General features: G+C 37.2%; 1 protein-coding gene across 1 annotated transcript in view; it reads left to right on the forward strand.

Annotated features, from left to right (window-relative positions):
* Positions 1–10,416: 10,416 nt before the first annotated feature.
* MYCBP2 (MYC binding protein 2, E3 ubiquitin protein ligase) overlaps positions 10,417–27,216 on the forward strand; it is a 153,203-nt gene continuing 136,403 nt past the window's right edge. Inside the window, 6 exon segments of the mRNA XM_017725811.1 lie at positions 10,417–10,566; positions 18,343–18,558; positions 23,249–23,402; positions 24,742–24,938; positions 25,159–25,401; positions 25,655–25,726. Coding sequence (XP_017581300.1) covers positions 10,432–10,566; positions 18,343–18,558; positions 23,249–23,402; positions 24,742–24,938; positions 25,159–25,401; positions 25,655–25,726 — 1,017 coding nt within the window. The 5' untranslated portion in view covers positions 10,417–10,431.

Below are 27,216 nucleotides of genomic sequence, written 5' to 3' on the forward strand. Positions count from 1 at the left end.
GCTACCTTGGCTGTGATTTTGGCAGCAGCAGTATCTGTTATTTTTCCTATCCTGCCTGCCACTGTGCAAGGAGGAAGGGAAGGTCAAGCAACTGCTTCATGGAGGTATTTTTCATGACGTATTTTACAAAGCAATTGTTCTCTTTTTAGAGATATTCTGAAATCCAGGGATACTAGCCAGTGTTCACAAAAAGCATTTTTTTACTCAGGTGTTCTGTAAATTTTGTTGCCAAATTGCAGTGAAAAGATTTAGTGTATTTATTTCTTCAGAAATCAATGTTCTTGGCTTTTTTCTATCTGTGATTTGTAAAATCTTGGGTCAGTTTGTGATGGAAGTATATACTATGTACTTGGTGCACGTTTATTTCGTAAATCTCGCCAATACTTAGTTTGGCATTACACTGAGTTTATGTATTTGTATGATACACGTTTGTGTGCCTGGTTTCAGTTTATTTGCATGTATTTTGTTCCCTGTTAACTATTTTATGGCAAGTCCCTTTGGAAACTTGATAGGTATTACTGTAGGTGATATGAAAAATGAAGCATTAAAAAGCTCTTGGAGCTATTGTTTGTAAGCAGACATTTTGTTTATCAAGACGAGCAGATTGGGGGTTTTGAGTGATACTTTTTTCCTTCTTTATTCTTGCAACCTACTGACACTGTCCCTCCCCATGGTTGAAAGTGTGCTGGATGTTCCAGCAGTAGAAGGAATGATAAACATGTTGGCTACTTAGTTATCAATGGAAGGTGTCTGCAAGGACAGAAAGTTAAGCATGGGAAGCCTTCAGAAAGTTTGGTTGCAGGGTGCTTCAACAACCTCTAAAATGTCATGGAACATTTGCTGCATCCTCTTGACTCGAACCACTTTGACACTTACTGGTAGATCTGTGTTGGAGTGAGTTAGATGGAGAAGCACAAAAGTCAGGACAGAATTAGGTGTTTGGTGTAGGCTGGACCTAACACTAGAACCATTTTTTGAGCATCTCCCACTTTACAGTTACAGATGCTATGCTAAAGCACGTACCATAAAGTGACACGTTCTGTATGCCAGCTTTATAGAAGGTGTATAGTGTTTTGTTTAGGTGAGTGGTTCACTTTGGATTACTTGATGGGGCTTTATTGTAAGGCAGTTTCTCATTACAGATGCTTAGAGTTTTTGGCAGCTGAGATAACAGTGCAGAGATCACATTGAGATAGAAGAAATCAAAGGGTGTTTTGTTTGCAAGGACACAGTACATACCTAAATATGGGAGGTGTTGTATGTGGCGGCTCTTTGGAGAAGTAGTTGCTTTCAAAAAATCTATCCCTCCAGTTCATAGAAATAAGGCTGCTGAACACTGAAGCCTATGTACATGTGGAGAGATATAAAATAGGGAGTATGCATGCAGCAACTTTAGTATGTTTTACAGCAAGGTTTGCTGGTTGCATTTTGTCACATAGTACCTCTTCATCTCCTTGTCAGCCTGCAGCCTACATGTAGTTTTCTTGATACTCAGTTCTCTGAGGTCATAAAACCTCTTCTCTGTTTATAGATAAGGCCACTGAAGCTCTGCCTGCTTCCTTTGTTCTGTTTCTTGTCGTTGTCAACTTCTTCATGTGAGCCATTGCTTGTATGTTTCAAACTTCTCTTGAACTTCCTCTTTTCTCTGTTTTCCCCTTGGCCGTATGTTTGCCAGATCCTTCTCAGTTGTTGACAGCAAGTCTGGATGTCCTTTAAAGTCAGATGGTCCCACAGTTTTGAGATCTTTTCAGTTCTTGTGAGCAGGCTTGATAACCTTTTTTTCTTTAGTATTCCCTTTCCTTTATTTTGAAGCCGTTATAGCTGAACTTCTGTAGCAATGAAATTAGTGTGTAGTAAGTTTCTTGCTGGCAAGTGAACTGGTATTTTATCAGCTGTAGTTCTCAGTGTTTGATATTAAGTTGCCTTGAAGCTGGATTACAAATTTAACAACTGTTTTGGAGCACTTCAGAGGACGGAGTAAATGGCCTGGGACGTAAGGAAGCCCAGCAGAAGCTGCAATTTGCTTTAATGTCTCTCCCCAATGGTATTCTTTGTGTGATCAAGTGTCAGATTACCTGCTTACAGAAGAGAAGGAAAAAAACCTCAAAATGCTCATCGTTGTATTACATCAGAAGAGTATCTTCTGGTTTTCTGAACAGAAGGAAAGTCTGATGCAGATCTGATGGGTCTTCTAGATCAGTTCATATATCAGAGCTGTTACTCCAGCCTTGGGCCTGCACCAGGAAGCATGCACTCAAGAAGTGAGCCCATGGGCATCTCATAAGGTTATCAAGGCCAAGTGCAAGGTGCTTCACCTGGGTTGGGGCAACCCTCAGTATTAGTACAGGCTGGGGGATGAACAGATGGAGCAGCCCCCCACAAAATGGGGGATGCTGATGGAGGGGAGACTGGACATGAGCCAGCAGCAATGTGTGCTCACAGCCTAGAAAGCCAAATGTGTCCTGGGCTGCATCCAAAGCAGTGTGGCCAGCAGGGCGAGGGAGGGGATTCTGCCTCTCTGCTTTCGTGAGATTCCACCTGCAGTGCTGTACCCAGCTCTGGGGTCCCCAGAACAGGAAGGACATGGACCTGTTGGAGCAAATCCAGAGGAGGGCCACCAGGATGATTACAGGGATGGAACACCAGTCCTACAAGGAAAGGCTGAGAAAATTAGGGTTGTTCAACTTGGAAAAGGGAAGGCTTTGGGGTGACCTAATTGAGGCCTGTCCAGCATTTTATGATTCTATGATTTTTGAGCAGGTGCAAGTGAGAAAAGCAGATGTTGCTCCTGTTGTCTCATTGTCTAGACTGTATCCTTCTTCAACTAGAATTTTTAGGTGTGTTGCTTTCAGCCTGACAATTTGGCTGCCTCTGTTCTAGATAGCACAACTGTAAAGTAGATTTAAAACTGCACAGGAGCCCACCCTGGAGAGATTCTGTAGAATATCTGTTGAGGGGGAAGCCTGTGAGAACAGGTAGTAGCTATTGGATCTGTCCTAGGTCCTGAACTGTATAGTCTCTCACTGACAATTTCAGCACTGGAATTGAGATTGTAGATGAAAAAGTTAATAGAGGATGCAAAACTGTGGAAGATTAGATATACCTAAGATTGTGATTGTTTAGCTTCAGAAAATCCCACTACCAAACCAGTAAGCAAAAATGTAAAACCAACAATGAATAAAAGGTACCTCATGAGAGGCTCTACACATTCTATAGAATTATAAAGTGATTGTGATTCAGAGGCTCTACACATTCTATAGAATTATAAAGTGATTGTGATTCAGAAGTAGCCATGTTATTGGAGTGTTTCAGATTTTTATTCCAAATTGTGAGAGATTCTTTTGTGTAGGAAACCTGAAGTAATTCTTGACCTTTTCTTTGTATTTCAGGTTTGTGGGACTTTTTTTTTTTTTTTCCCCCCACTTCCTTTTTTGTTTTTTTTTTTGGTCTTGTTTTCTGAGAAAGAAGGACCGGTTACTATGAGAGAATAGTGAAATTAGATGTTAGTGATGTAAATGAGTTATGGTTTAGGCTGAAGGAACTGAGACTGCTTAATTGTCAGAAGACTTCTTTATCCTCAGACTTGTAAAAAAATTCAAGCTAGTTATGGAAAAAGATAAAAATAAACTGATTTTTCTGTAATAAAGATATGAAAATAGCATTTAATTGCCATGAAGGCAATTTAGAAAAGGCTTCAAAAAGAGTTTTCTAGTAGGATTACATAGGACATGGTGGGAGTGTGATCATGGGCAGTGTTTAATATCTCTCTGGGGAAAGTACTTGTTGGGAATGCAGTGGGATTTGACTAGAATCATAGAATATGCTGCATTGGTAGGGACCCACATAGTGTCCACATCCTGGCCCTGCACGGGACTGTTTCCCAGAGTCACAGCATGTGCCTGAGGGCATTGTCCAAACACTCCTTGAACTGTCAGGCTTGGTGCTGTGACCACTTCCCTGGGGAGCCTGTTCAGTGCTCAACCACCCTTTTGGATGAAACACCTTTTCCTGATATCCAACCTATACCTCCCCTGGCTCATCTTCATGCCATTTCCTCGAGTCCTGTCACAAGATAGAAGAGATGTGTACCTGCCCCTCCTCTTCCCCTCATGAGGAAGTTGTAACTGCAGTGAGGTCTCCCCTCAGTCTCCTTCAGGCTGAAGAGACCAAGTGACTTCAGTTGCTCCTCATATGGCTTCCCTTCCAGACCCTTCACCGTCCTTGTGGCCCTCCTTCAGATGCTAACAGCTTAATGTCTTTTTTATATTGTAGTGCCCAAAACTGCCCCCAGCACTCGAGGTGAGGCCGCCCCAGTGCAGAGCAGAGTGGGACAGTCCCCTCCCTTGCCCAGCTGGCGATGCTGTGCCTGATGCACCCCAGGACAAGGTTGGCCCTCCTGACGGCCAGGGCACTGCTGACTCACATTCAGCCTGGCATTGACCAGGACCCTCAGTTCTATGATGGACCAGGAAATGGAAATGCTGACCTTTTGGGGTTCTTTCCAGATACTCTTTTTAGTGATTCTAGGGTACCTTCCATTTGACAAATTATGTTTTAGGTTTCCTGGTGGCATGCACAAGCTTTCTTTGAAAAAGTCTTGTTAAAGGTCCTGTACAGTGCCCATGTTGATTCATCTGACAGAGAAGCTCTTGATTGTTGAATGTAAGCCTGTTATTTGTCATGCCCTTCTTAGTGTACCTGTGGGTGTTGGTTATATCCAAGAAAGTGTGGATCAATTCAAGTGACTGGCTTGTCTTAATGCAGGCATATGTTTTAAGTGTGATAAAGTGGTTTTCATCCCTTATTCTCTTATTAGCTTTGTGTACTGTTGTAGGTTTGATTATGCTAGTTCCCATAGAAGTTGCTCTTATGCCTGATTTTGATGTCTGTTTGCTGATCCAGATGGTGAACAGATGAAAAGCTCAGTATGTCTCTACTTGGAAGCATAATCAGAAGCATGGCATGACACCGGGAGAAATGCAAAACTCGGGATGAGAAAAAAATACAGTCTTTCCACAATGCAGAAGCATGTTTATTGTACAGTCAAATTTTACTTTGTTTTATAAACAAATGGTGAAGATCACAGAATAGTTGAGATTAGAAGGGACTTCCGGAGACTGTCTAGTGCTCAAAGTAGGAAAAACCAGAGCAGGTTGCTCTGAACATTGTCCAGTTGGATTTTCACTATCTTCAAGGAAGGAGAATGTGTAGTCTTTCAGGGCAACCTGTTCCAGTCTTTGACCATTCTTACAGTTCTTAGGTTTAATTGGAACTTCTTGTATTTATTTTTTTTTTCCTCCACCATCTCTTGGCCTGTCGCTGGATATTGCTTAGGAGAATGTTTCCATCACCTTTGCTCTCTCCCATCAGGTGGAGATGGAGATATTCACGTGGAGGATATTCCACTCCCTCCCTCCCAAGTTTTCATTTTTCCCTGCTAAACAATGTCTGCTTGCTTGGTTTCTCCTCGTATGACAGATCCTCCAGTTCTTTAAGCATCTCAGTGGCCTTTCTCAGGACTCACTCCAGTAAACAAGTGTCTCTTGTACTGGGGAGCCCCGGGCTGCTGTGGTATTCCAGATACGGTGTTGCAAGTTGTGTGTAGAGCGCGAGTCAGCTCCCTCAGCCTGCTGGCATCAGTGGACTCTTCTGTACCCCTTTCTCTCCAGGCAACTGCTGTATCCCATGGGTTCTTCAAAGCCAATTGATGAACCGGCCAAAGTCTGTTCTTATGAAGTCTAGGGTTGTGATCCGGCTTTTGTCTTGCTCCATTCTTTCAGGTTCCTGAGCTTCACCTGCACTGTCATTGCATCCAGTAACATGATGATGTGATGAAAGACCCTCAAACTTGATGGTGACTACATGAGTGATAATAGCTTGCTGTTGTGGTCTCCTTGACAATATGAGCTTGGGATTTCACTTCGGGCTGTTCAGAAGCAAATGCTTCCTGCATCTTGTCCAACCAAGTTGATCACAATCACTGGCAGCAATAGTTCACCTAATGGAGGAAACAAAAGAATTATTTGATACCACAAACCTGATTGTTTCATTTTCAGTGTTTACTGAGTGGGTGGTGTCTCATAAGCAAATTTCCACAAGCTCTTGAATGCTTAAGCTAACTGTGTTGAGTAAGCACTTACGGAAACAGAGTAACAGAATATATTTGTCATTTGTCTGAACACAGCAATTCTTTGCTAGACCTATCCTGTCAACAGTATATTTCTTCCCAAAGATGTTTAGCCTTTGAACCAGAGCAAGCAAGTTTAGACACATACACTGAGTTAAAGCCACTTGGAAGTCTTAAAAAATTGCACATGTTAGCATGTGATTTACTAAATTCACTAATTTTTCAAAGGTGTACTCAAAGATTTAACAGCAGAACAGCTATGTCTAATGCTGTACTAACTACCATGGTCTTTGGTACCATGTTTCAGAAGCGAAGGTTTTAGGTCAGACAGCACTTAAATAACACTTCCGTTTTTCCTATTTTGCCTCAGCAGCAGAGACAGAACAATATTTTTTCCACTCATTAGACACACATTTAGTGTAATGTACAGTTTAGAAGAGTTTATGCAGGTGTTAACACATAATGTTAATCCATGTTGAGTAATTCAGTAACAGCATTGAGGGGAGGAACACACACTCAACCTATGAAGCTTCCTTCTCGGATTCAAGGTTATGAATTGCAGTTCAGGACTCTTGGCATCTTGAGGGAGGATGCTCTGTTTGCATTTCCCCATCTCTTTTAGTAGAGTAAGAGCAATAGTGTTGAGACAACTGGACAATGTCCCCCTAATAATGCATCATAGTCCAGTAGCTGATGCTACTTCTGGTTTGAGAAAAAATAAACAAATCATGCCTTTACTTCTCCTACTACAGGTGCCACAAACCTGATTAGAAGTTGCAGTCATGTCATTTAACAGCTGTTTTACCTATTTTAAATTGTCGAGCAACTGGTTATTGCCCACCCTCCCCTTTCACCTCTTTTTTTTCCTGCCTTTGATTTGAGGCAATTATTTCATAATCCAGGGTTGAGCATTTTAGGTTTTTTACTTTATTCTCAACAGACTTTTCTGTAAAGGCTGTAATACCACCATTCACTCTTCCTTTATGTCCATTTGCCACAACTGTTTTTTGTCAAGGTATCTTTATGTTCTGTGCTCGTTTGACTTGCACTTCCTTTGTGGTCCAGTTCAAAACTTGGTCTCCAGTGCTATAATGTCTTGAAGCAGTTTGCAGAAAACCTGCCTGAGATTTGCTGATAATGAGTGTGTGTTTTCTGTGAACTAAATGGTACCAACAGCTGAGTTAGAAGTTGAAGGCTAAATGCCTTGTGCCAGCAGAAGCAGATTGTCAGCATAGAGTATCAAGACCTTTACCAAATGACAGCTAGCAGCAGTTTACAATTGTTAACCAGCAATATAATTAATAATTTAGCTAAAAAATCCAGCTGAGCCATATCAGATCTTGTTAATCTTAAGGCAATAAAAGAGTCGGGCTTGTAATTAACATGTGTGGTTTTCAACAGGAAATTACTCATAATCTGCTTAACATGTTTTCCATGAATATATTTGCTCATGTTTTATACTTTCTTTCTGAATATTAAAACATCTTGGCATTATGGTATATAATAGTAGAACTATGAACAATCATACATATCTTTGTTACATGCAGATACATTGTGAATATATTAGTGCTATGCATAGTAATGGCAGGTTGCTCAGAACTTTTTATAAAATTAGTGTGATGTGTGAAGAGGTATTTTCTAATTCTTAATTAATTGCTTACTTGTTCTGAAGTTTTGTTTGGATACGGAAGAAAGTATACTTCCCAACAAAAACATGGGGATTTCAGTATCCATGAGGTTTTATTTTTAGAAAATATAGGGAGATAATTGTGGATTCTTAATATGGCATTTCTATCCCAAACTTTTTCCATGTAAAATTGTTCAAGCCCAAAACTTGCTGAAGATAAAGACTGCCACAGGGGAGCAGTCAGACTGTGCTGCTACTGTGCCGCATTAAAGCATCTTTAATGGTTGTTGTATGAATGAGGAAGATCTTAGCACCATCAGTAAACCCACTGCTGGTCTTTCCTGTTTGCTAATTGGAAAAAACATTGTCTAGGTGTCATGACAAATGAAGGTAATCTGCCAAATGGCAGCGGTTTTGTTACTATGGAAATGAGCCCAATCTTAGTTGGGGGAGGAGGGAAAAGGCTTAATTTGGGGGTTTTTCAGATGTGTGCGTAAACACAAAGAAATACTTGCAAAAATTACAGGGACTCGTCCAGTGAAATATTTACAAGATGAAAAAGTGTTTATAATGTTTGCGGACTGTAACAAATTTGGAGAGTTTTCAAGGATTTTGGCAAGATGGACTAAATTTGAAATGTCTTGGCAAATTGAATTAGTATCTTTTAAAACAAAAAGAAAAAAGCTGCACTTATCAAGTTGTCTGTGGTAAGTGCAAATCACACTGTGTTTAAAAGGCATAATTAACAGCACAGATAGATAAAGAGCGTTGGAAGCTCAGTTTTGAGGTTTGCAGGAAAATGTTTTCATGCTAGTCTGGGTTAAATAGGTCTGCTATGCCATATTGCTGTGAAGCTGACAAGTAATACCTGGAATGCAGTTAGCAGTGTGACCTTGAAGGCATATGAAACATTTCTTTTTCCTCTTCCTAACAGCAAATAACAAGTATTGTTTTCAGTTTTGCTCAGTGTGGTTTATGTGCAGTATGGACTGAAAGAGCCCAGAAGATACTTTTATCAGGACTTTTAAACTGAAAGTTAGGGTGCAAGTTTCATAAAAGGTCATGGGGTCCAGAGCAGAAGATTGAGTGGCTACAGAATGGGAGGGGCTGCACTGTTCTTCTTGACAGCAGAACAAGAATTAACTGTATTAAATGCTAATAAGGAAGAAAAACTTGTCAAATTAAAGAAAAATTAAATAGTGAGCTGGACTATGGAGTTTGATTGTTGAAATTTGGACAGTAAAGGTTACATGAAGGTTTTTTTTATCTGCTTCTTAAATAGCTTATATACTGTTACATATTGCAACTTTACTGTTGGGGGAAACCTTGAGCAGTCATCTCCATTCTCTTTGTAAGCTTTAACTTACTGGGGATGGTGGGGGAATTCACCCTCACTGCTCACTGAATCACTTCTCTTAACTCCAGGATAATGGTGTTTGTTCCTTATATGAGAAGTGGTGAGCTGATTTATTTCTGCAGGAAGTGTTTAAGGAGTATACCTTCCTCTTAATATAGGTCAAGAGGGGAAAAGTGGTGAAATTTCTAGGAGGCAGCTTTCTTGGCATACTCTGCAGGAATTCTTTGTTTGAGCTTGTATTCTCACTGCTGGCTGTTGGTCGGGCTTCTGTTTTTCCAGCTTTTAACTGCTGGACCATGAGGCTTCTGCGTTCTTCCAGTCTGAATGCTGGGCAGGACAGTGACCACTATGCTTTTAGAACCTCAAAACTTTTGTTTAGAACAAAGTTGTTTGAATAAAATATTAAGATTCTTCTGATTCTCAGTCTGTTACTGAAAATGCAACTTCCCACTGCCTGAGACTTTCAGATGTAATAGTTCTATTTTTCAACTAATCTGCACTGTAAGCTATTTGAGTGAACTTTAAGTGGTACAGAGGAATGTTAGTAGTTGTTGCTTGAAGTCCTATGTAAGATGAGCTGTATGCTGCACAGCTAACATATGCCTTTTTTCTTTTTTTTAGAGGATTTATAAACTGAAAAAACAGTAGGTTAAGAAACATGCATTTCAGAGTAATCTCGGTGATGGTGACAGAACAAGTGTATGCGCATATGGTGTCTTTTTTTTTCTGGGTAGTAATATGGAGGAGCAAAACTGTGGTAGGAATGAGGTGTGGGCAGAAGAGGATTAAAAGAGCTTAGAGAAGTGTATGTTAGCTAGATCTGTAATGTAAAGGGATGGACATTAAGTCTATAAAGTGAGGGTGGGAAAAGTCCAAACAAAAGGTAAAGAAGCTGCAGTTTCTTCCATCAACTGAATTTTCTGCCAAATTACATATTTTTAAAGCTTACTTTTTGTCTTGGAAGGCTTGAATCTTTGTGTGGTAAAGACTTCACAAAGCAATGTTCCTTACTAACAGGTTATTTTACTGAGAATTGTCAATAATTCTTGCTTCTAGCATTGCTGTGGCACTACCCGACTTGTAACAGAAACAGTAGGGTAAACCAGTAGAAAACTTAGGGGCTTCTTTCTGTCCTAGCATATAATCTGCTTAAATTGATGAGAGTAAAGGCCCATAATTCAGTGGAACATAAGGAAAGCATAACTTTTAAGTGCTTTGTATTCTGATTTATATTCTGAAATTCTACCTGTGATTGTTCCCTTTGCCTAGGAGAAAAAAGTTTGAGTGCTTCTGACATTTGTTCCCTCTGTGCTTTTTACCATGGGGTATGGAAGAAAGTTTACTCATATTGTTTTCATTGCTTTTCTTCTCTTTTTCAGAAGTAAGAAACTTTTTAGCAAGAAAAAATTGAAAAGAAAACAGAAGACGAAATTGAAAGTAAAAACACGCAACAAGGTAGGTCTGTAACTAACCCAACAAAGTTCTGACTCAAAAATGACAGTAACTTCAGTTGAGAGAAATACAGGAAAACACAAGTGTGAGTAACAATTTGTTTATTTAGAGGAGTTAATAGTAGACCAGTATTGTCCGTTTACTGTATCCTACATGACTGTTAACCTTATTCAACTTCTTTTGCTACTAATGTTCAACAGGAAATAATATGAGCAGTGTTTTTAGTTCTTCAGTTCCTAAATCCTAAGTGTAGCTAAACATATTTGTCTTAGGGGTAAAATTTGAGATCTGTGTCTAGCCAACAGTTAGAGACTGCTGCTGCAAAGATTTGTCTGTATCAGCTAAAGGAGAAAGGGAGCATTCTGAGGACTCCAAAGTTACCTCTGAAAATTTCTCCATAATGGAAAGCGTAATAGATGATACCTAAGTGTTTCTGTTAATGTTTTCTCCCCATGTAACCCCTTCCTTCCATCACTTTAAATGCATGGGAACCATAAAGTGAACTTTAGAAAAATGTTTGCATGTCCACTCTTTAGAGAGAATAAATTTATGCAGAAGCAATGCTATTTTAAAATACTGTTGTGCTGCATTCTTTCTCTATTGGAAGCTATTATTTCTCTGTTTAAGCTAGAGTCTTACTGCTGGCATGAAGGCTTGTAGTCAGTAAAGAGAAAGCTCATTTTTGGAATGGTTCTGAAGGACAGAACCACTAAAATATCCAGTGAAAACACTTTATAGTCAGTTGAACGTCCTTGTAATACAAATTCGCTGTAGAACCACTTGGCCATCTTATCCCTATTTGCCAAACCTCATGTAGTTTACTGTATCTCAAGACAGACGTCTTTGGGAGGGTGAAGCAAACCCTCTATCTATTCATTTGGTATTGACTTTTTGGAGACTTACCAGATTATTCTGCTTATCTCAAGTAGTGCAGCTTCAGACTATGGTATAGAAAGAGCTTATCTTCATTTCTGTTCTTAGCACTGTACAGCAAAATATTTGTGGTCCAAACTGAATTTCTCAGCTCTTCCTTGAGTTGCTATGATATTAGAAGTTTTAGCCCTGTCCTCTTCATGACTTTTTCAGACCCACTGTCAACAAAGAAAACCAAGTTAGAAATTTGAAGAAATTTAGCAGAACGTAGTTAGTCTGTGGGTTCTATTTGGTGACAGAAACTTGTGCTTTTAAAATAAGGTGACTCTTCGGCTTTGATCATTGTTACTGTATAAGGGGACCCTTGTCTCTGTGGGTGGTGGGACCCTAGTTTTACTGCCAGGTAAGAAGCTAAATACGGAATGGCTGTTCACAAGCTTAACAGTCAGATGTGGTTCTTAGATTCAGTTGCATTGGATAGATGGAGTTGCAGGATCCTTGGGCCAAGACAATGTGAACGTACTAAAGGCTAATGCTTGTGAGTAGTTATACATATGACACTAACTGATAATCTCCTTGCCTCATCCCTATGGAAGGCTGTTCTCAAGATTTTTCTTGGGTTTAAGTCAGTTTCTACTTGAAGCATTGAGATTTACATCTTTGAAAGTCATAATGGGTTTTGCATGTCTCTTACTGATGCCATTGTTCTCAATGGTCTTTGAGGCAGACCACGTTGGTCTTCATTCTGAGTGACTGAAAGGCACTCCAGCTTATTTCTGCATGATAGAAAAACTGTGTATTTCCTGAAAAATGTAGCTGAAAAAGAAAGATAAAACCAGCTTCATATCTTGAGGTTATGAAACTGACAAAGTTGAGGTAGTTTTGTTTTTGGTTTGTTATGGTAGGGTGGTTTTGGTTTTTTTTTATATACTTTTCAACGCCATCCCAATGCTTACCATGGCAGAATCAGCACAGTGTTCATTTTTGTACTGGAGTGTCTGAAAATGGATGTGTCTATTGTCAGGAAAATGTGAGCTTCCATTTGGAAGCTTTAAAATAGAGCAGATAGAAGAATCTTTCACTATTGGACATTCTGAGCAGTTGAGTTTGTGTGCATCAGTTTGTTTTTGGAAGAAACAGGGTCTTCTAGTCTGAACAGAGATGGAAGCTTTCTCTTAAAATACTTAGTGGACTCAGAGAGGGCCTTAAATCAAGAATAAGATGAAAGAACCCAAAAGTTTGTTATTTATATACTATGCTTACTTACAAACATGATTGAGTAATGGAAGAGGAAAGAACTTTAGAAAATAAGTAATTGTTGAGCAATTGGAAGAAAATTATTTCCACTATTTAAGCATTAAATATTAGAACATTTTAGGTATAAAACTAATTGGTGTTTAACACAGCCTAGAAGTTTGAGCCTAATTCTGTTTCTAAGCTGGGTCATGCTATGATCACTGGTATTTGAACTATTACTAATTTTTGGGTTTGTGGCTTAGTATCCTTTTTTTTAGATGGAGGTATAAAAGTTTTCCATGTGGTGCAGTGTATTTTGGCTTTAGAAATTCAGTGCTGACATAAGTGACTTTTATATAGAAAACAAGTATCTGATTATTAGACATGGGTGTAGCACCTTGGATTCCAGTGCCTACCTGCCTCCTCCCCTTTTTGTTTTTTCTTTTGGCAAAAAATATCACCAGGAAATTGTAAGGCTGCGAGACTTTTCTCAACTCTAAAATATTGCTGCTAACCCCCCTCTCCACTTTAGACACCCTGGATTTTTTCCCCCTTTACTGTTACCTCATGCAAGTGCTGTTTAGGACACTTGGATTGAGAGAGACTAGACAGAAACGACAGTTCACCATCTTCTGTTTTCATAATCTGATTTGAAGAATACTGAAAAATTGGGGTCCACCAAACACTTGAAATCAGTGGCATCCACCTGTTGAGTTTATGCAGAGGTTTCAAACTATGACTTTTATAGCTTTATACAAATGGAAGGAATAAAACTTTTAAGGGGGGAGGTTGATGTAGCAGACAAATTTATTGTAAGCTAATGAATAGATGTATAAAACAGATTGACCAGGATGAATATTGTCTCATTAAAAACACATGTAGCTTCTCAAATAATTTGGCATTGTTTTCAATAGCTTTTGTATTATTTGGTCTTTCAACCTCAAGAGCGCATCCCTTTCCAAGAGATCTTTTGACTGCCCGAAGAATTTGGTGAGCTTCTCTTCTCAGTGTTACACATGGATTAGATCAGGTGGTTATTATAACCTGACACATCTTTAACAGCAGATCAATTTTCCTCTCCTAGATTATCGTCTATTTCCATCATATTTAAGAATAAACCACTACTATAGTCATCTGATTCAAGTGGAAGAAAACAAATAGGTCAGAAAATAAGCTAGGTATGGGTTTGATCTTTAGGGAAAAGAGTTTCTTTGTGTGAGACAAGTGTAAAGGAGACCAGAAGATTTTGGTTTTTCCCACTCCTTTCCTTGTGTGTCCTGGAACATTGCAAAAGGCTAACTGAGAAGAGTAATTAGGAGTAGGTTGCTCTTATCTTTTGAACTAAACTGGTGCTGTTTACCCTCTCCTACATAATTCATTCTTCCATTTAGCAGGGACTATGTGTTTACAAGGACAAGCCACACATCAGGCTGGGGGCATCTGCGCTTTGTTCTCCTCTCATAAGTTAGCGTCGCATCTTTTAGAAAATAAAAAGTAACACACAAGAAATAAAATCGTCATGTATTAAAACTGTGGTCACCAATGCTGGATATTTAAGTTTTACAATGTATGTTTCACCATGTATCTTGATTTAAGAAGATAAGATGTTTAATTTGATGTTACCAAGTGAAACAGCAAAGGTGAAGATTCAGAATGTCCCACTTTGTTACAGCTCATACTAAATCAAAAAGCGTAATTCTATTTTCCAGTCTATAGGCTCTCTTCTTTTTGAAAGCAGTAGCAATTTCATTTTCCAAGAAACCAGATGATTTGAGAGAAAAGCTAGTATAGAAGCTATCATCTCATCTTCTACTTAGACACTCTGGAAGCTGAGTTTGTAGTCATACTTAATGAGCACTTTGGATTGCAATATTCCAGTAGCAATTAAGAACAGGACATTCAGAGGCGGAGAAAGTGATTGTTGCTCTTCCCGTTATTCACAAGTGTCATGTGAATCTTTGTACTCTTAACACCATGAAAACAAGCTATAAGGCATTGTTTCTGTCTGAAATAATGTGTGTATAGCTCAAGAGCAGTCTGTTTGGATTATTAATAATTCTAGATCTGTGCAAAATTAATAAATTGCTTTACTGAGTTCTTAGAAGTTGATTAACATTTTGGTTTAATGTTCTGCTGTTTTTCTTGGCAATGTAGTAGTATTTTGTGCCAACAAGAAATGCAGTATCATTAAGAGAATTGTAAGTTAAAATAGACTTTATTAGTTTGATAAAAGAATTACTATGTGGGGTTCTGTAGGTACAGGTATTGGTTAGATTTTCTTACTGATCCACTCTACCTCAAAATCTGAGAGTCAGCAGCAAGTTTGTACAGGTGGTGTGATGAGTACTATCGGGGAAGTTTTTATGACTAGGTAGAAGGTTCTCCTTAGCTGCAGAAAAGTAAACTTGCAGGTGATGATGGGATGAACTTAAATCCCAGTTTTCTTACTTGTTCGGTGTATCTAACCTCAGTGAAGTTAGGAATCTATTGTCTGGAAAGGAAAAACACTTGTTTCATATTGAAAAAAACTTCTGATGTCTGTTTTGAATACTTTCCTCTACCACCATTGAAGAAAAGAAAAAACAGCAAAAAAAGCTGCTCACTGAATGAGTACTTGCATTAGAGAGACAAAGTTTTACTGTGTGGTTTTTTTTTTTGTCAGCTCCATTCTTGCCTTTTGTAAAGAAAATCTAAGAAAGTGATGTTTATACAACCTGCTTATATACATCCACTTTTGAACAGATGTTTGTTTTGAAGACCTAGCAACTCTAAGTATTATAGTTAAAGCCCCTTAGACTTGAGCAAATCTATCACAAATAAATCACGTCAGTGTTTTTTACCTTATGATGAAGTTTCTGGAGGATGTTGTGCTATACTGAAGTCTGGATAGGAGATTAGTGTATATAAGTATTGGTCATACATTGCTGTAGAAAAGCAAAACACTGAGCACAGAGAGAATGTTTAAAGTGCTTACTGGTTAATAGTTGTAAAGTACTGAGAACAAGGAGTTTATTTCTGAAAATTAGTCAGCTTGTTATTAATAGGGAAGAAAACATACATTGATTTTATCTACCACTGTAATGTCTAAAATTATCTGTGCTATTTTAACAGTTTGACCAGTTTGTTTCAAATGAGACTATATGAGCTACAGAACTTAGGTTCTTGTGGATCAAAGACTTAGGTGAGCTGACAAGAAAGAAATTGGAATGGAAACTCTTCACAGAAGTTAGAATTACAATAAGTGATATTAAGTAGATAAGTGAATCTCTATCTTCAGATAGAGATATTTCAGAGGCTCCAGATATTTTTCTCTTCCTGTAACTGTCAGTAAAAACTTCAGTAAACTAAGTTTACTAGATTTTAATCTGTGCGGTTCAACTGAGCTAGCTTTAAAGCTGCAAGCTTAAACTGTGTGTTTGCCTTAACAGGAACTGCAAAAACTCTTGGGGTAATGTGTATGGGTACTTAAGGTACAGAAGAGTTGCATCTTATAACAGTTTAGTTTTCTGGTGTCAATAAACTTCAAAGTATGTAGGACCTCATTATCAGTGGTGTCAATCCAAATTTATTTTGATACAATTTGATACTGGAATACCATGAGGTTGTACCTTGAGTTCTTGCACTGATTAATATAGTAGTATATTATAGCTTATGTTATATATATACAATATATAATATATATATAATATATATTTTAACAGGAGCTTTACTATTTCAAAGATACTAATATTGAACAAGGACTTTTCTGTCTTTTAATCCCTAATGGCGGAAGTTCCGTTGAGCTAAAGAAAAAAAAAACCCAAACTCAAGTAATGTATGTAGGGAACTTTTTCCAGCTTTTTTTTCCCCCTCCTTCATTACTTTTATATTTTTGTGCTTACTGGTAACACTGATGCAGGTGAGAAAAATTAACACACTGTCTGTGTTGGATAAAACAGGTTGTGTAGTAAAGCATTGCTTCTTAATGTTCTAGTTTGCAGTAACTGTACTAATAATGGAAAGAAAGGATAGGCAAATATATACCAGTACAGTCAGAGTAATATTATAGTCAAAAAAAGGAACATGTAAAATATGAAATATTTTGAAGTAATTTTGAATTTTTTTGTTATGTTTTGTAACATATAGTAGTAAAAGGTCTGACTTATAGTCTGGTGTTATTTCTGGTATTAATAAAAATGTATGTGCGGATAAAAATGGTTTTGATATACAAAATCGTGGCAAGCATATTGTAGAAAAATAAATTACCTCGTTAAAATTTTATCCAGTTCACTGGTTCTCAAATTTTTTTACCTCTCCTCTGCTAGTTTAATGTTCTCTTTCCCATCACTGCTCTCAGTGATCTGTTTCAAATCACTGTAGTATAATTCACTGTATGATTTTGGTCCAGATGAATGTGGCAATGCACAATATCTATACCCTGTAAATAAAAACAAAAGACAAAAAGCCTCCACTCTCTCTGCGCACCTCCTTCCCCTGTCCCTCAATAATACAAGAAACCAAAGTGACCTTGTCAAGTTAGTTATGACCCTGACTCTGTCTGATGTAATGATGCCCCAGATTTTGCCTTGCATGGTCAAGCAAATTTGTCCTGTACTTAACCTGGGCCTTCTCTCCTTACATAGTCTTTGTGCCCCTTGTCTACAGTGAGGTGTTAGAGAATTGCTTCCTTCAATATGCCTGAAATCCAGTTTTCAAAGCCTGTGCTCAAACCAGCCTGGTCTTTGGTAGTACACAACCAAATGGGAAGAATAACTTTGCCTGGGGATTAATTGTTGTGGAGTTTTGTTTTTTCCATTCAGTCATACCTCCTCTCCCATCTTACTTTTGCAGACTGGGAGAGTAGAGAGCTGATTTTTTAAAATGTTTTTCAAAAAATGTTTATTCTTATCTTTTTTCCAAGTCCACTGACAGCCTCATGAAGGCTCTTTTGTGTCTTGGCGAAGGCTGACAGTGATACACCAGTAGTAGGTACCAGGGTGGGCCAGGGTAGTGGTAGTTTCTCAGAACAATTTTCCAGCTCCTACTTTGTGGCTCAGGGCTTCTGAAAACAGGATAGTGTCCTGTTAAGTCATAGGCCTTGATTTCTGTTTTTAGTAATTAGTCCATTAGATTATTATCCTCAAAACTATTATCTACAGCATCCTGACAGGAGTTTTTGAACTTGTCATCAGTTTTCATTTAACAGCAAAACAAGTGGGTTTTTAAATTTCTAGTATATGTTTAACAAACAGCTTAAATTTTCAGTATTTACCAGCAGTTTAAAGCTAACAACTAGAATAACAAGGCATGCATTTAAAAATTCGATAATAATTAAAAACCCTAAAACTGACTGTTGAGACGATAAAGCCTGAATTCTGCTGCTCTTATTGTTGTGGCACAGATTTGGACCATTCTGTAGCCTGTTCTGCTTTCATTTTCAGTCCCAGTGCTCTCATCAAGTTATGTGAGAGGTAGAGACTAAAGGTAGACGGAATCTATTGAAATTTCTTCCTCTTCTTCCTTTCTTCCCTGCCTGAAATAGAACTGGTGCTTCAACAGCAAAGTTGTCTCCAGTTCGGAAGTAATTCTGTCTGTGAAAATTAGTGAGACTGTTGAGATGATTTATATTTAGCAAAGCTTGAGACTTTACTAAACTCATAAACTAAAATTAAAACCGATCTTGTTTTTCAGACTGAAAACCTAGAGAGTACAATAACCATACCAGATATCAGATTACATAGCAATCCTTCAGCCTTTAATGTTTACTGCAATGTCCGCCATTGTGTGTTGGAGTGGCAGAAAAAGGAAGCGTCTGTGTCTTTGGCTTCAAAGAACAGTGTCCAGAGTGGGGATTCGGACAGTGATGAAGAAGAGGAATCCAAAGAGCCACCTATTAAACTCCCAAAGGCAAGTAACTGATACCACTTAGTGTGCCATGTATGTCATCTGAGGCTGGTATGTTCTTTTTGGGGAATAAAGAGCAGTAGTATAGGCCAGTTGCCCAAAAAATGCTGTAGTTTTATTTGTAGACAATTTAGTTCAGAATCATATGATGAATTAGGATGATCTATGTACCTGCCCAAATAAAAGTCAATTAAATGTCAGGTAGACACTCAAGTTGCACTCCTTTATAGGTGTTGGTACTTGAACACCTGCAGCCTCAAAATCTACACAAAAATGATGCAAATAAGGCAGCTCTTACATTTGTGAGGGGCTACCAGCTTGTCATGGTAAAGGATGCTTTCTTTTTCTTTACCCTCCAAAAAGAATAAGTCTTTCTGATATTGGAAATAATTTGGTGGAATGGTTGCTAAGATGTTTTGCCAAGTATGCATGTAATACAGGTAACTGTCAGTTATTCTTTCCCCTTTTTGGCTTTAGTGCCCTTAGTGGCACTGACAGTTCGAGATTTTAATGCACGTTAAGATTTTGATGCTGTAGTTCAACAGTTAGAGTGGATTTTTTATTGTTGACTACTTATGTGCTTATAGCAGGATTAGTGGTGGAAAGTCAGAAATAATCTATATAGGACTTAATGGGGTTTTTTTCTTTTTTTTTCCTAATTTTTTTTCAATTTGCTGATTCACTTGTTTTTTACTATGTATTACAAAACTATGCATTTAGTTTTGTTCATTGCTATGTTATCAATGCTATGAATTGTGCTTTGCTTTGTTATTCTTCTCAACCTATAAAGCATAGATTAAATTCCCTTGTTTGTATTTGCTCTAAAACCAATACAAATACTGAATTTAAAAAGTGGTTGCAGCCATGGTTATGTAGAATGTTTGAATTGCTTAGAAAATTAGGATTTTATAGATGATTTTATTTAGGTGTTACTATCTGAAGGGCAAACTTAGCACTCTGGAGAATAGTGGTGGCGAATTGCAGAGAAACATAACCAAGTCAGCTAACTGAAATTTCATGACTGATGATTGCAAAATATGCAGTCAGTAGAAATAAAATCAGCATTGTTTATGAACTGCATCAGAGTCCTTGTGGATTGTATCAAAGGAATCAGTAAGTGCTTGTAGATGCTTAATTTGAAGTAAAAGGCAATGTAGCTATTATTTATAAAGAATGGAATGGCATTTTAAAGAGATGTTGAAATTAAAAGAGGTTTCAAGAAGGATGAGGTTTATCAGTGATACGGACAGAACACTTGTATGTGGAAACTAAAACATTGGTATTGTGTTGGACAGTTTATCACAAAGAGACTTGGAAAAGTAGCAGAATTTTAAAAAGGTGGTGGCTTAGAAAAAATGGTAGGGAAGCTATAGGTAACAAACTTCTCCCAAAATAGAAAATTAGAGATTTCGTTACATTCAGTACAGCAAGTATAAAATTGATGAAAATCAGTATGTTTTCAAACTATTCATTTTTAGTAAAGAATCTACAAAGTATCAAATTTGAGAATTTTTGGTTCAAAAATGTGTTTAGATGCTTGATACTCAGTATTTTTCATAACTGTCTAGGTAATATAAGGTTGTTTAGGTCACTTGGAGGTAACAACTGGACTTGCGTTCATACTTTTGGAAAAGGCATCTGCTTGGATCTGTCTCAACTGTAGCAAAACTTTTAGAGACTGTAAATGTTTCAGTATCCTGGATACAGGTGTCTGTCTCATAATAATGAACAATATTGTGTAGGGCTTAGTTTGTTAACTATAAAGAAGAAAGTTATTAAAGTTTCTAAGGTTTACAATATTTACAAGACAAATTTCTGATAGTAATTGTTAGTTTATTAAAAAGAATACTGATGTATTTTGAGTCTGACAGTGAGGTGAAAGATTAAAAAATGTGTGGCAAGGGTTTATGCTTTTACAGATTCTCCAGAGTTAAACTGGTGAAGTTAGTCCTTGGTGTGTTGGTGATTTTTTGTTTACAAAATTCCGTTTAATTGAGAATAAGTTGAAAACACCCTACTTTTTTGTAGCTTAGGGTGATTTCAGGTATTCTATTGAAGTATGTTTCTTTCAGATCTTAAGCTTGAGTACCTCAGGTTTGTTAGAGCTTTTATTTAGAGTGTATTTTGGAATTAGAAGTTGTCCTATACAATTTCTATAATAAGATTGAGAACAGTTGTTTTAACATTGAGACAGAGAAACAATTTGCTGCTTTTCAGATACTAGCACAACAAAAAATTTGTATTTTGCTTTTGTTCAGACTGACATATTTATTTGATACCTTATTTATTTAGTGCCTTAGCTAATGATGAGGAATTCTCTCTAAGTTGAGTAGATTCAGTTTTGTTGATAAGATTTGTAATTCTCAGAGTTAAGAAGAGATATTTCTCACATACTTCACCCTTACCCTCCTTATTCCCCCCCCCACCCCCATTTTAAAGGTAACACTGAATTATGAATGATTCACAAAAGCCCTGTACTAAAAGGAACAAATACTGGATTAAAGTGATTAAGGTGGAATTAATTGACTTAAATATTCTTTGTTCCTGCACTGACATATATTTTGCTAATAAGCTTAAGCAAAAATTACAATTTTCAAGTTGTAAAAAGAAATAAAAGACAAATAATTACTTTCTTTAGAGTCTGACTTCAAAAATTCTTTTAAAATTCATTAGGAAAATGTTCCCTTGTAAGTTCTTTTTTTTGTGTGTGTATATAATGTAAGTTAATTCAGAGTAGTATGTAATTTTAAATACAGGGTCTAATGCTCACAATGCCATGAGAGGAAAGATGAAGGAAATAAAACAAGAGCGCAGATAAGACTTCAAGATGAATTAGGAGGGCTTTTAGGAGTTAGTTAGGAGTCATAATGTCTGCATCCAGGCTAGAATTTTGGGTACCTTTTGTTAAGTGGTCTTAGACTTTTGATCTAAAGTCTCAAAGGTGTTGCAAAGGGAATAGGAGAATGGCTGCATGGAGAGCATCAGTAAGAGCAGTTAGGCTGTGACACAGAAGCTGAGGCAGCAGTGCATGTTTTGGCTCAAAAACCTTTCAGAGAGCAATGAGAACAAGCTTTTTAAAGACTCTTTGAAAAGAGCTATTTGCTTATTCTGTCTTTCAGTGCACTGTTTGGAGGAGAGAGGTAGAGAGATACATACATGTGTATATCTACAATACACATACATGAGATATTAAGGTGAATAGATCTATTTTATGAAACCTATCCAGGCTCTTGATCTCAGATGTTTAACCCAAAACCTGTGCAGAATTGACAACATCCCAGCAGAACTATCTGTTATTGATTTCTACTGTAGTGGAAGTTCACCAAACTTTTTTTTCCACTGTTATGTTCTCTACTTTCTCTAGCTGCCTCTGTCAGCTCCTTGATGAGGTCTTCTGTCTGAAGATTGTGAAGAATAAAATAAACTCAGTTTCTCTCAAAGACACTGTAACTGAACAGAAAGGGCATTTCTAAAAATGTACTACAGTGTATTTTATTTTTTAGCCTTCAGGGTGATGGTGAGTTTTGAATCCTGGAAAAAACATCATGCCATGATTATGCTGAAATGTGTTTTCCCCCCACTCCATTGTAGATGTAAAATGTAAGGTGCAATTTTCAGGAAATTTACTGTTGTGTTTTGAAGACTTGACTTGGTTTTGTTCTTATCTTTACTCCAAGAGTAAAATAGATGGTAAAATAATTTCTGAAAGACTGGAATCAAATTGAATGTCAGCAAAGACAGTTACAAGGCATCCAGTAGAACTTAAAGCTGACTGCCAGAATATATATGTTTTAAGCATAAGTGGCAGTTGCATTAATGATGTTATTTATTTCACATTTCAGTCTTTTTCCTTAGATTTTACTCAGGAGAGAGTCTCTGTTAAACACTAAACATGGAGGCTCTACTCCTGACCAAAACACATAGGGGAAGTTTTCAAGATACAGTTGCATATTTGTAATGAGGTAACCTTCCTCTCTTTTCTCATCTTTATTAAATGCAGAGTTTGAGAAAGAAGTGCAAGGGAGCAGTCAGTAGAGAGAAGCATGACTGTAACCTCAGAATAGTCAGGAATTCTAAATGGGAAAGTTAGAGATGGCTATAACAGGGCTTTTACACGTTCTATTAGTTGGCTCCATGCATGTCTGTGATGAGTAGATATGGAGTTTTAGTGACAAGCAATTAATCTTTGTTTTTGTCACTATATAAAGAATAATCTCAGAGGCTTTGGAGGGGAAAGTGCTAGAGCTGCCAGTATCAGCTGTCAAACATATTGTCATTCAGGTTGCGAAGCCAGGTTGCAAGACCATTCTAGTTTGGTGGCTCACATTAATGAGCAAGGAAAAAGAAGATTGTCAAATAAAGTGTGAACTGGATAGAAATTAGAAGGGCTCAAAGGCACAGTTTGCCTTTTATTGTGCAAAAAATGTTACGTTTCCTTATTCTTTCAGGAAACTATTACTCTGCTTAGATATGCTCTTTTATGTAGTGGCTGACTTACGTGCAATATTTGCTGGTATGGTTGTATAGGTGGGTTCTTAATTTTGGTTCTCGTTTGAATTAACACTGTGTTTTATATTATAACTCTTTATATGAGTAATTGTCTTGTTCCGTGAACATTGGGTTATACTTTTGTTAATGAAGATCTAAAAATATTATATTGACAGCTCTTCTTAAAAAATCTCTACTTCTTTAGATCATTGAAGTTGGATTGTGTGAAGTCTTTGAATTGATAAAGGAGACAAGATTTTCTCATCCATCCTTGTGTCTCAGGAGCCTACAAGCCCTGCTTAATGTGCTCCAAGGTCAGCAACCAGAAGGCCTTCAATCAGAGCCTCCTGAAGTCCTAGGTAATATCTCATCTGTTACTGTATTTTTATTAACATACATCTGTTACTGTGTTGGGCAGAAGAAAATGGTTCTTAGCAAGTATTTGTGAGATAGTAACATGTTTGTTCTCAGCTGACTGACTTGATTCTGGAGTGTAAACTCCTTATGTTGCTTAAGTAGTACAGTACTTCCTCAGCATTAATCTTTTCTAGAACAGGAATATTGGCATGTAAAGGTGAATATGCAGGGTTTCACTGAAACAGTAAACCTTACAGCCTTACAAATTTGGATTTACTTGTCTTACTGAAGCATAAAATACTTGGTCTTATTGGAAAGAATATAGTTCTAGGGTGAATTTCTCTTCCAATCTGCTGTTGTGATCTATAGCTTAGATATTTAATGTTGTAATTTATGTGAAGTTGCTAAGCAGAGTGTCAGAATTCTTGTTTTTATTTTCTCTGGCCATCCCAAAGCTTCCCTGAAAATTAATTTTCTTTTTAATGATATTGAAAATAAAAGTTGAACTCCTGATGCCTTTGAGAGCATGATTGACTATATCCTTTAAGTTAAAATCCCAGTATCTTTTGTTGGTTCATAGTTTTTACTGGTTTATAGAACTGCAGAGAAGTCTAGGCTGTAGCCTGTGTTGTTTAAAAATAATTCTAAAAAGTCTTTAGACTTCATGTATTTTTTCATATTTTATGACTTAACAGTATTCCATTTCCAAAGATAGTAATTTGCTACAGAAAGCTTTTATTTTGTATTGATGCATAGAGTATTAAAAAGTTACAAAGAAGACTTTTTGATTACTGCCTTAGTGGTTAGTTGTATCTGCTCTCAAGAAAATTTAGATGGATTTCTGTTCACACCTTGATTGTTACAGATGTTCACCACCAACAGTGCTTGGAAAGAGGCATATGATCAAAACAATTTTCAAGCCTTGATTTGAAATGCTCATTTCTGTGAAATGGGTTGTGCTCCAACATGGGTAATAGTCATAAAGAGTAGACAAGTTTGGTCAGGACCTACACCTTATCTCAGTGATAAGGTATCCTGAATAGGCAGGTCAAATAACACTTTCCGGCCCATTTCTTGTTAATGTGTTCCACTGTGACAGGAGGACTTGTAGGTTTTCTTCTTTGGCCATGGTGATTATCCAGACTTTATGTTTTCTGGCTGTAAAGAATGAAAAGTTTAGCATAATTTAGGTTTATTTAATTAAGATGCTTTTCTGTCTGAAATTAGCTCTAAACATAATGGCTGAGGAATGTATTTTCCTAGTTTAATTTCCCATTGATAGTTAAATTATTTTGTATGATTTTGTGACTTGTCTGTGTAATGGGTGTGTTTTATCTGCAGAATCTCTGTTCCAGCTGCTTCTGGAAATAACTGTCCGTAGCACGGGAATGAATGACAGTACAGGACAGTCCTTGACAGCACTTTCCTGCGCTTGCCTCTTCAGTTTGGTGGCTGCCTGGGGAGAGACAGGAAGGACGTTGCAAGCAATCTCTGCAATCCTCACCAATAATGGCAGCCATGCTTGTCAGACTATTCAGGTTTTGCACTAAAACTTCTCTGTATCTGGGAATTTATGTAAATGAGTTCTTCTCATGAGTTCTGAGAAGATCTGCTGTTTAATTCTGTTACCTTATTTCCCCTCACTTTTTTTTTGAGATGAGTAGGTATTTCTTTCTCTCTTGAGTTGGAGATAGAAAAGAAAACACAATATTTTAAAAATTGTCATCTTTTTCACTCACTATTTCTTTTACTGTTTAGGTGCCAACCATTTTAAACTCTCTTCAGCGGAGTGTACAGGCAGTTCTGGTGGGCAAAATCCAAATCCAGGACTGGTTCAGTAATGGGATAAAGAAGGCAGCCTTGATGCACAAATGGCCATTGAAAGAAATATCTGTAGATGAAGATGACCAGTGCCTACTTCAGAGTGATGGTTTTTTCCTCTATCTCTTGTGTAAAGATGGACTTTACAAAATTGGCTCTGGATATAGCGGGACAGTGAGGGTAATGTGACTGCTTCTTGTCTGATGAGTGATACTTAATATTTTAATTTAACTTTTATGATGTCCTGTTTCCATGGAGAATCTTACATAGCTTACCTAATCATCAGTTCTATTACAGTTTGTGATGATTTCTGTGACAATTTGACAGCATTTTCTTGGAATTTTCACTTCTCAATATGGTTGAAGACATTATTTAGATGTGTTGAGTTTTCACTCTAATATTTGTTAAATGATGGAAGTTTTTTGCTTTTCAGGGCCATATATACAATTCTACATCCCGCATCAAAAACAGAAAAGAAAAAAAGTCTTGGTTAGGCTATGCTCAGGTAAGTGAATACTTAAAACATAAAATGTGTGGCCCTCCTCATCCCTCATGAGTAGTTTAAGTAGACCCTGGCTTAGAGTAAGCTTACATGGATATTTTATCATTCCTTTGGCTTTCATTATAAAAATAAATTTCTTGGTACTGGCTCCTAAGTTATAGAAGATGATGGGCCTGTGATTGTACTGGCCTATAGAAAGGAGTAATGAAGTGTCCTTGCTTTGTCACTGTAAAGACTTTGGCAAAATATGAAGGTTTAGCACATCAGTTTATGAACTGTACAGTCAATTCATGTGTGTTTCTAAGAGCATGTCAGTGGATGTAAAAAAGTGCTGTTCCAACAAACATGTAAAAAAATACTTGAAATATCTGTTTATGAAAATAAATTGACTTTAGAACATCTGCAGTAAAATAAGGAAATGCTGTTTTGGTTGGGGGAGGATTGAGCACGTGTAAACAGTAACTAGAGGTAATTGTTGACTTTGTCATTGTGGACTTAACTGTACTTGGATGGTTTGGGTTTTTTAGAGTTGGTTTCTGGAATATCAACCACTTTTTCTTACACCTTTATTATTCATTATAAGAAACCCTCAAAACATACCAAAAAAATGTATTTCAGAGAACAATTAATGCACTTAATTTTTTAACCAGTGAACAATTTTTATTGTATATTTACTATTAAGTGAGTGATCTCATTGTCCCAGTGTGATTTTTAGTATACTCCTTGCCATGCTTTCGAAGTGAAATTGTTTGTTACAAATACATGTTCTGTCACTGCAGTTCCCGTGTGTGTATGTGTATATATATAGATATACACACACACATGTGGAACCTGGTTTTATTTAATGTAAAAGCAGATCACCAAAAGGTACGCTGGCACAAAACAAATGGGCGTGGATGCATTCATTCTGGAGCCCGTTTTACAAGTTTGGAAAGGAACAGGATTCATGTGGTTTCACTATATAGTGTTACACGTTTGGACATCCTGTACATAACTATAAATTTATGTGATGCTTTTTGAGTGCTTGTACAGGTGTATGTACTCACACAGTGGCTATAGCCAAAGGCACTGCAGTTTGGACAAGTGTCATTTTGGGGCTATATTTATAGAAAGTGTGTAACTTGCACTTACAGCTAGTTATGTGTCCATAAAAGAGAGAAAATGTGTCCTTAGTGTCATTTCTCTTCAGGTGCTTGGTTAACTTAAATTCAAGTGATTTTTTTTTACTTCATCATATTAGTTATTTTTAGATTGAAGCTTTTCTATCTGCTTTAATGCTCTCTGCTTACTTTATGTGGGCTTGTTTTTTCTCATTACACCAAGATTCATTTATCCAGTAGTTTTCGATGGAAGAAGGTGTGTTAGTGTGGGAGTCAGTCGTTAGTTAATATTTTTTTAATCTGGTTTTTAATGGATATATTAATATGCCCTAATGATTGCCCTTCTCTATAGGGTAACATTATCTATCACCCTCCTGGAATTGCTGTGACTAT

The sequence above is a fragment of the Corvus brachyrhynchos genome, unplaced genomic scaffold (genome assembly GCF_000691975.1).
Source record: "Corvus brachyrhynchos isolate BGI_N302 unplaced genomic scaffold, ASM69197v1 scaffold121, whole genome shotgun sequence".
Lineage (NCBI taxonomy): Eukaryota > Metazoa > Chordata > Aves > Passeriformes > Corvidae > Corvus > Corvus brachyrhynchos.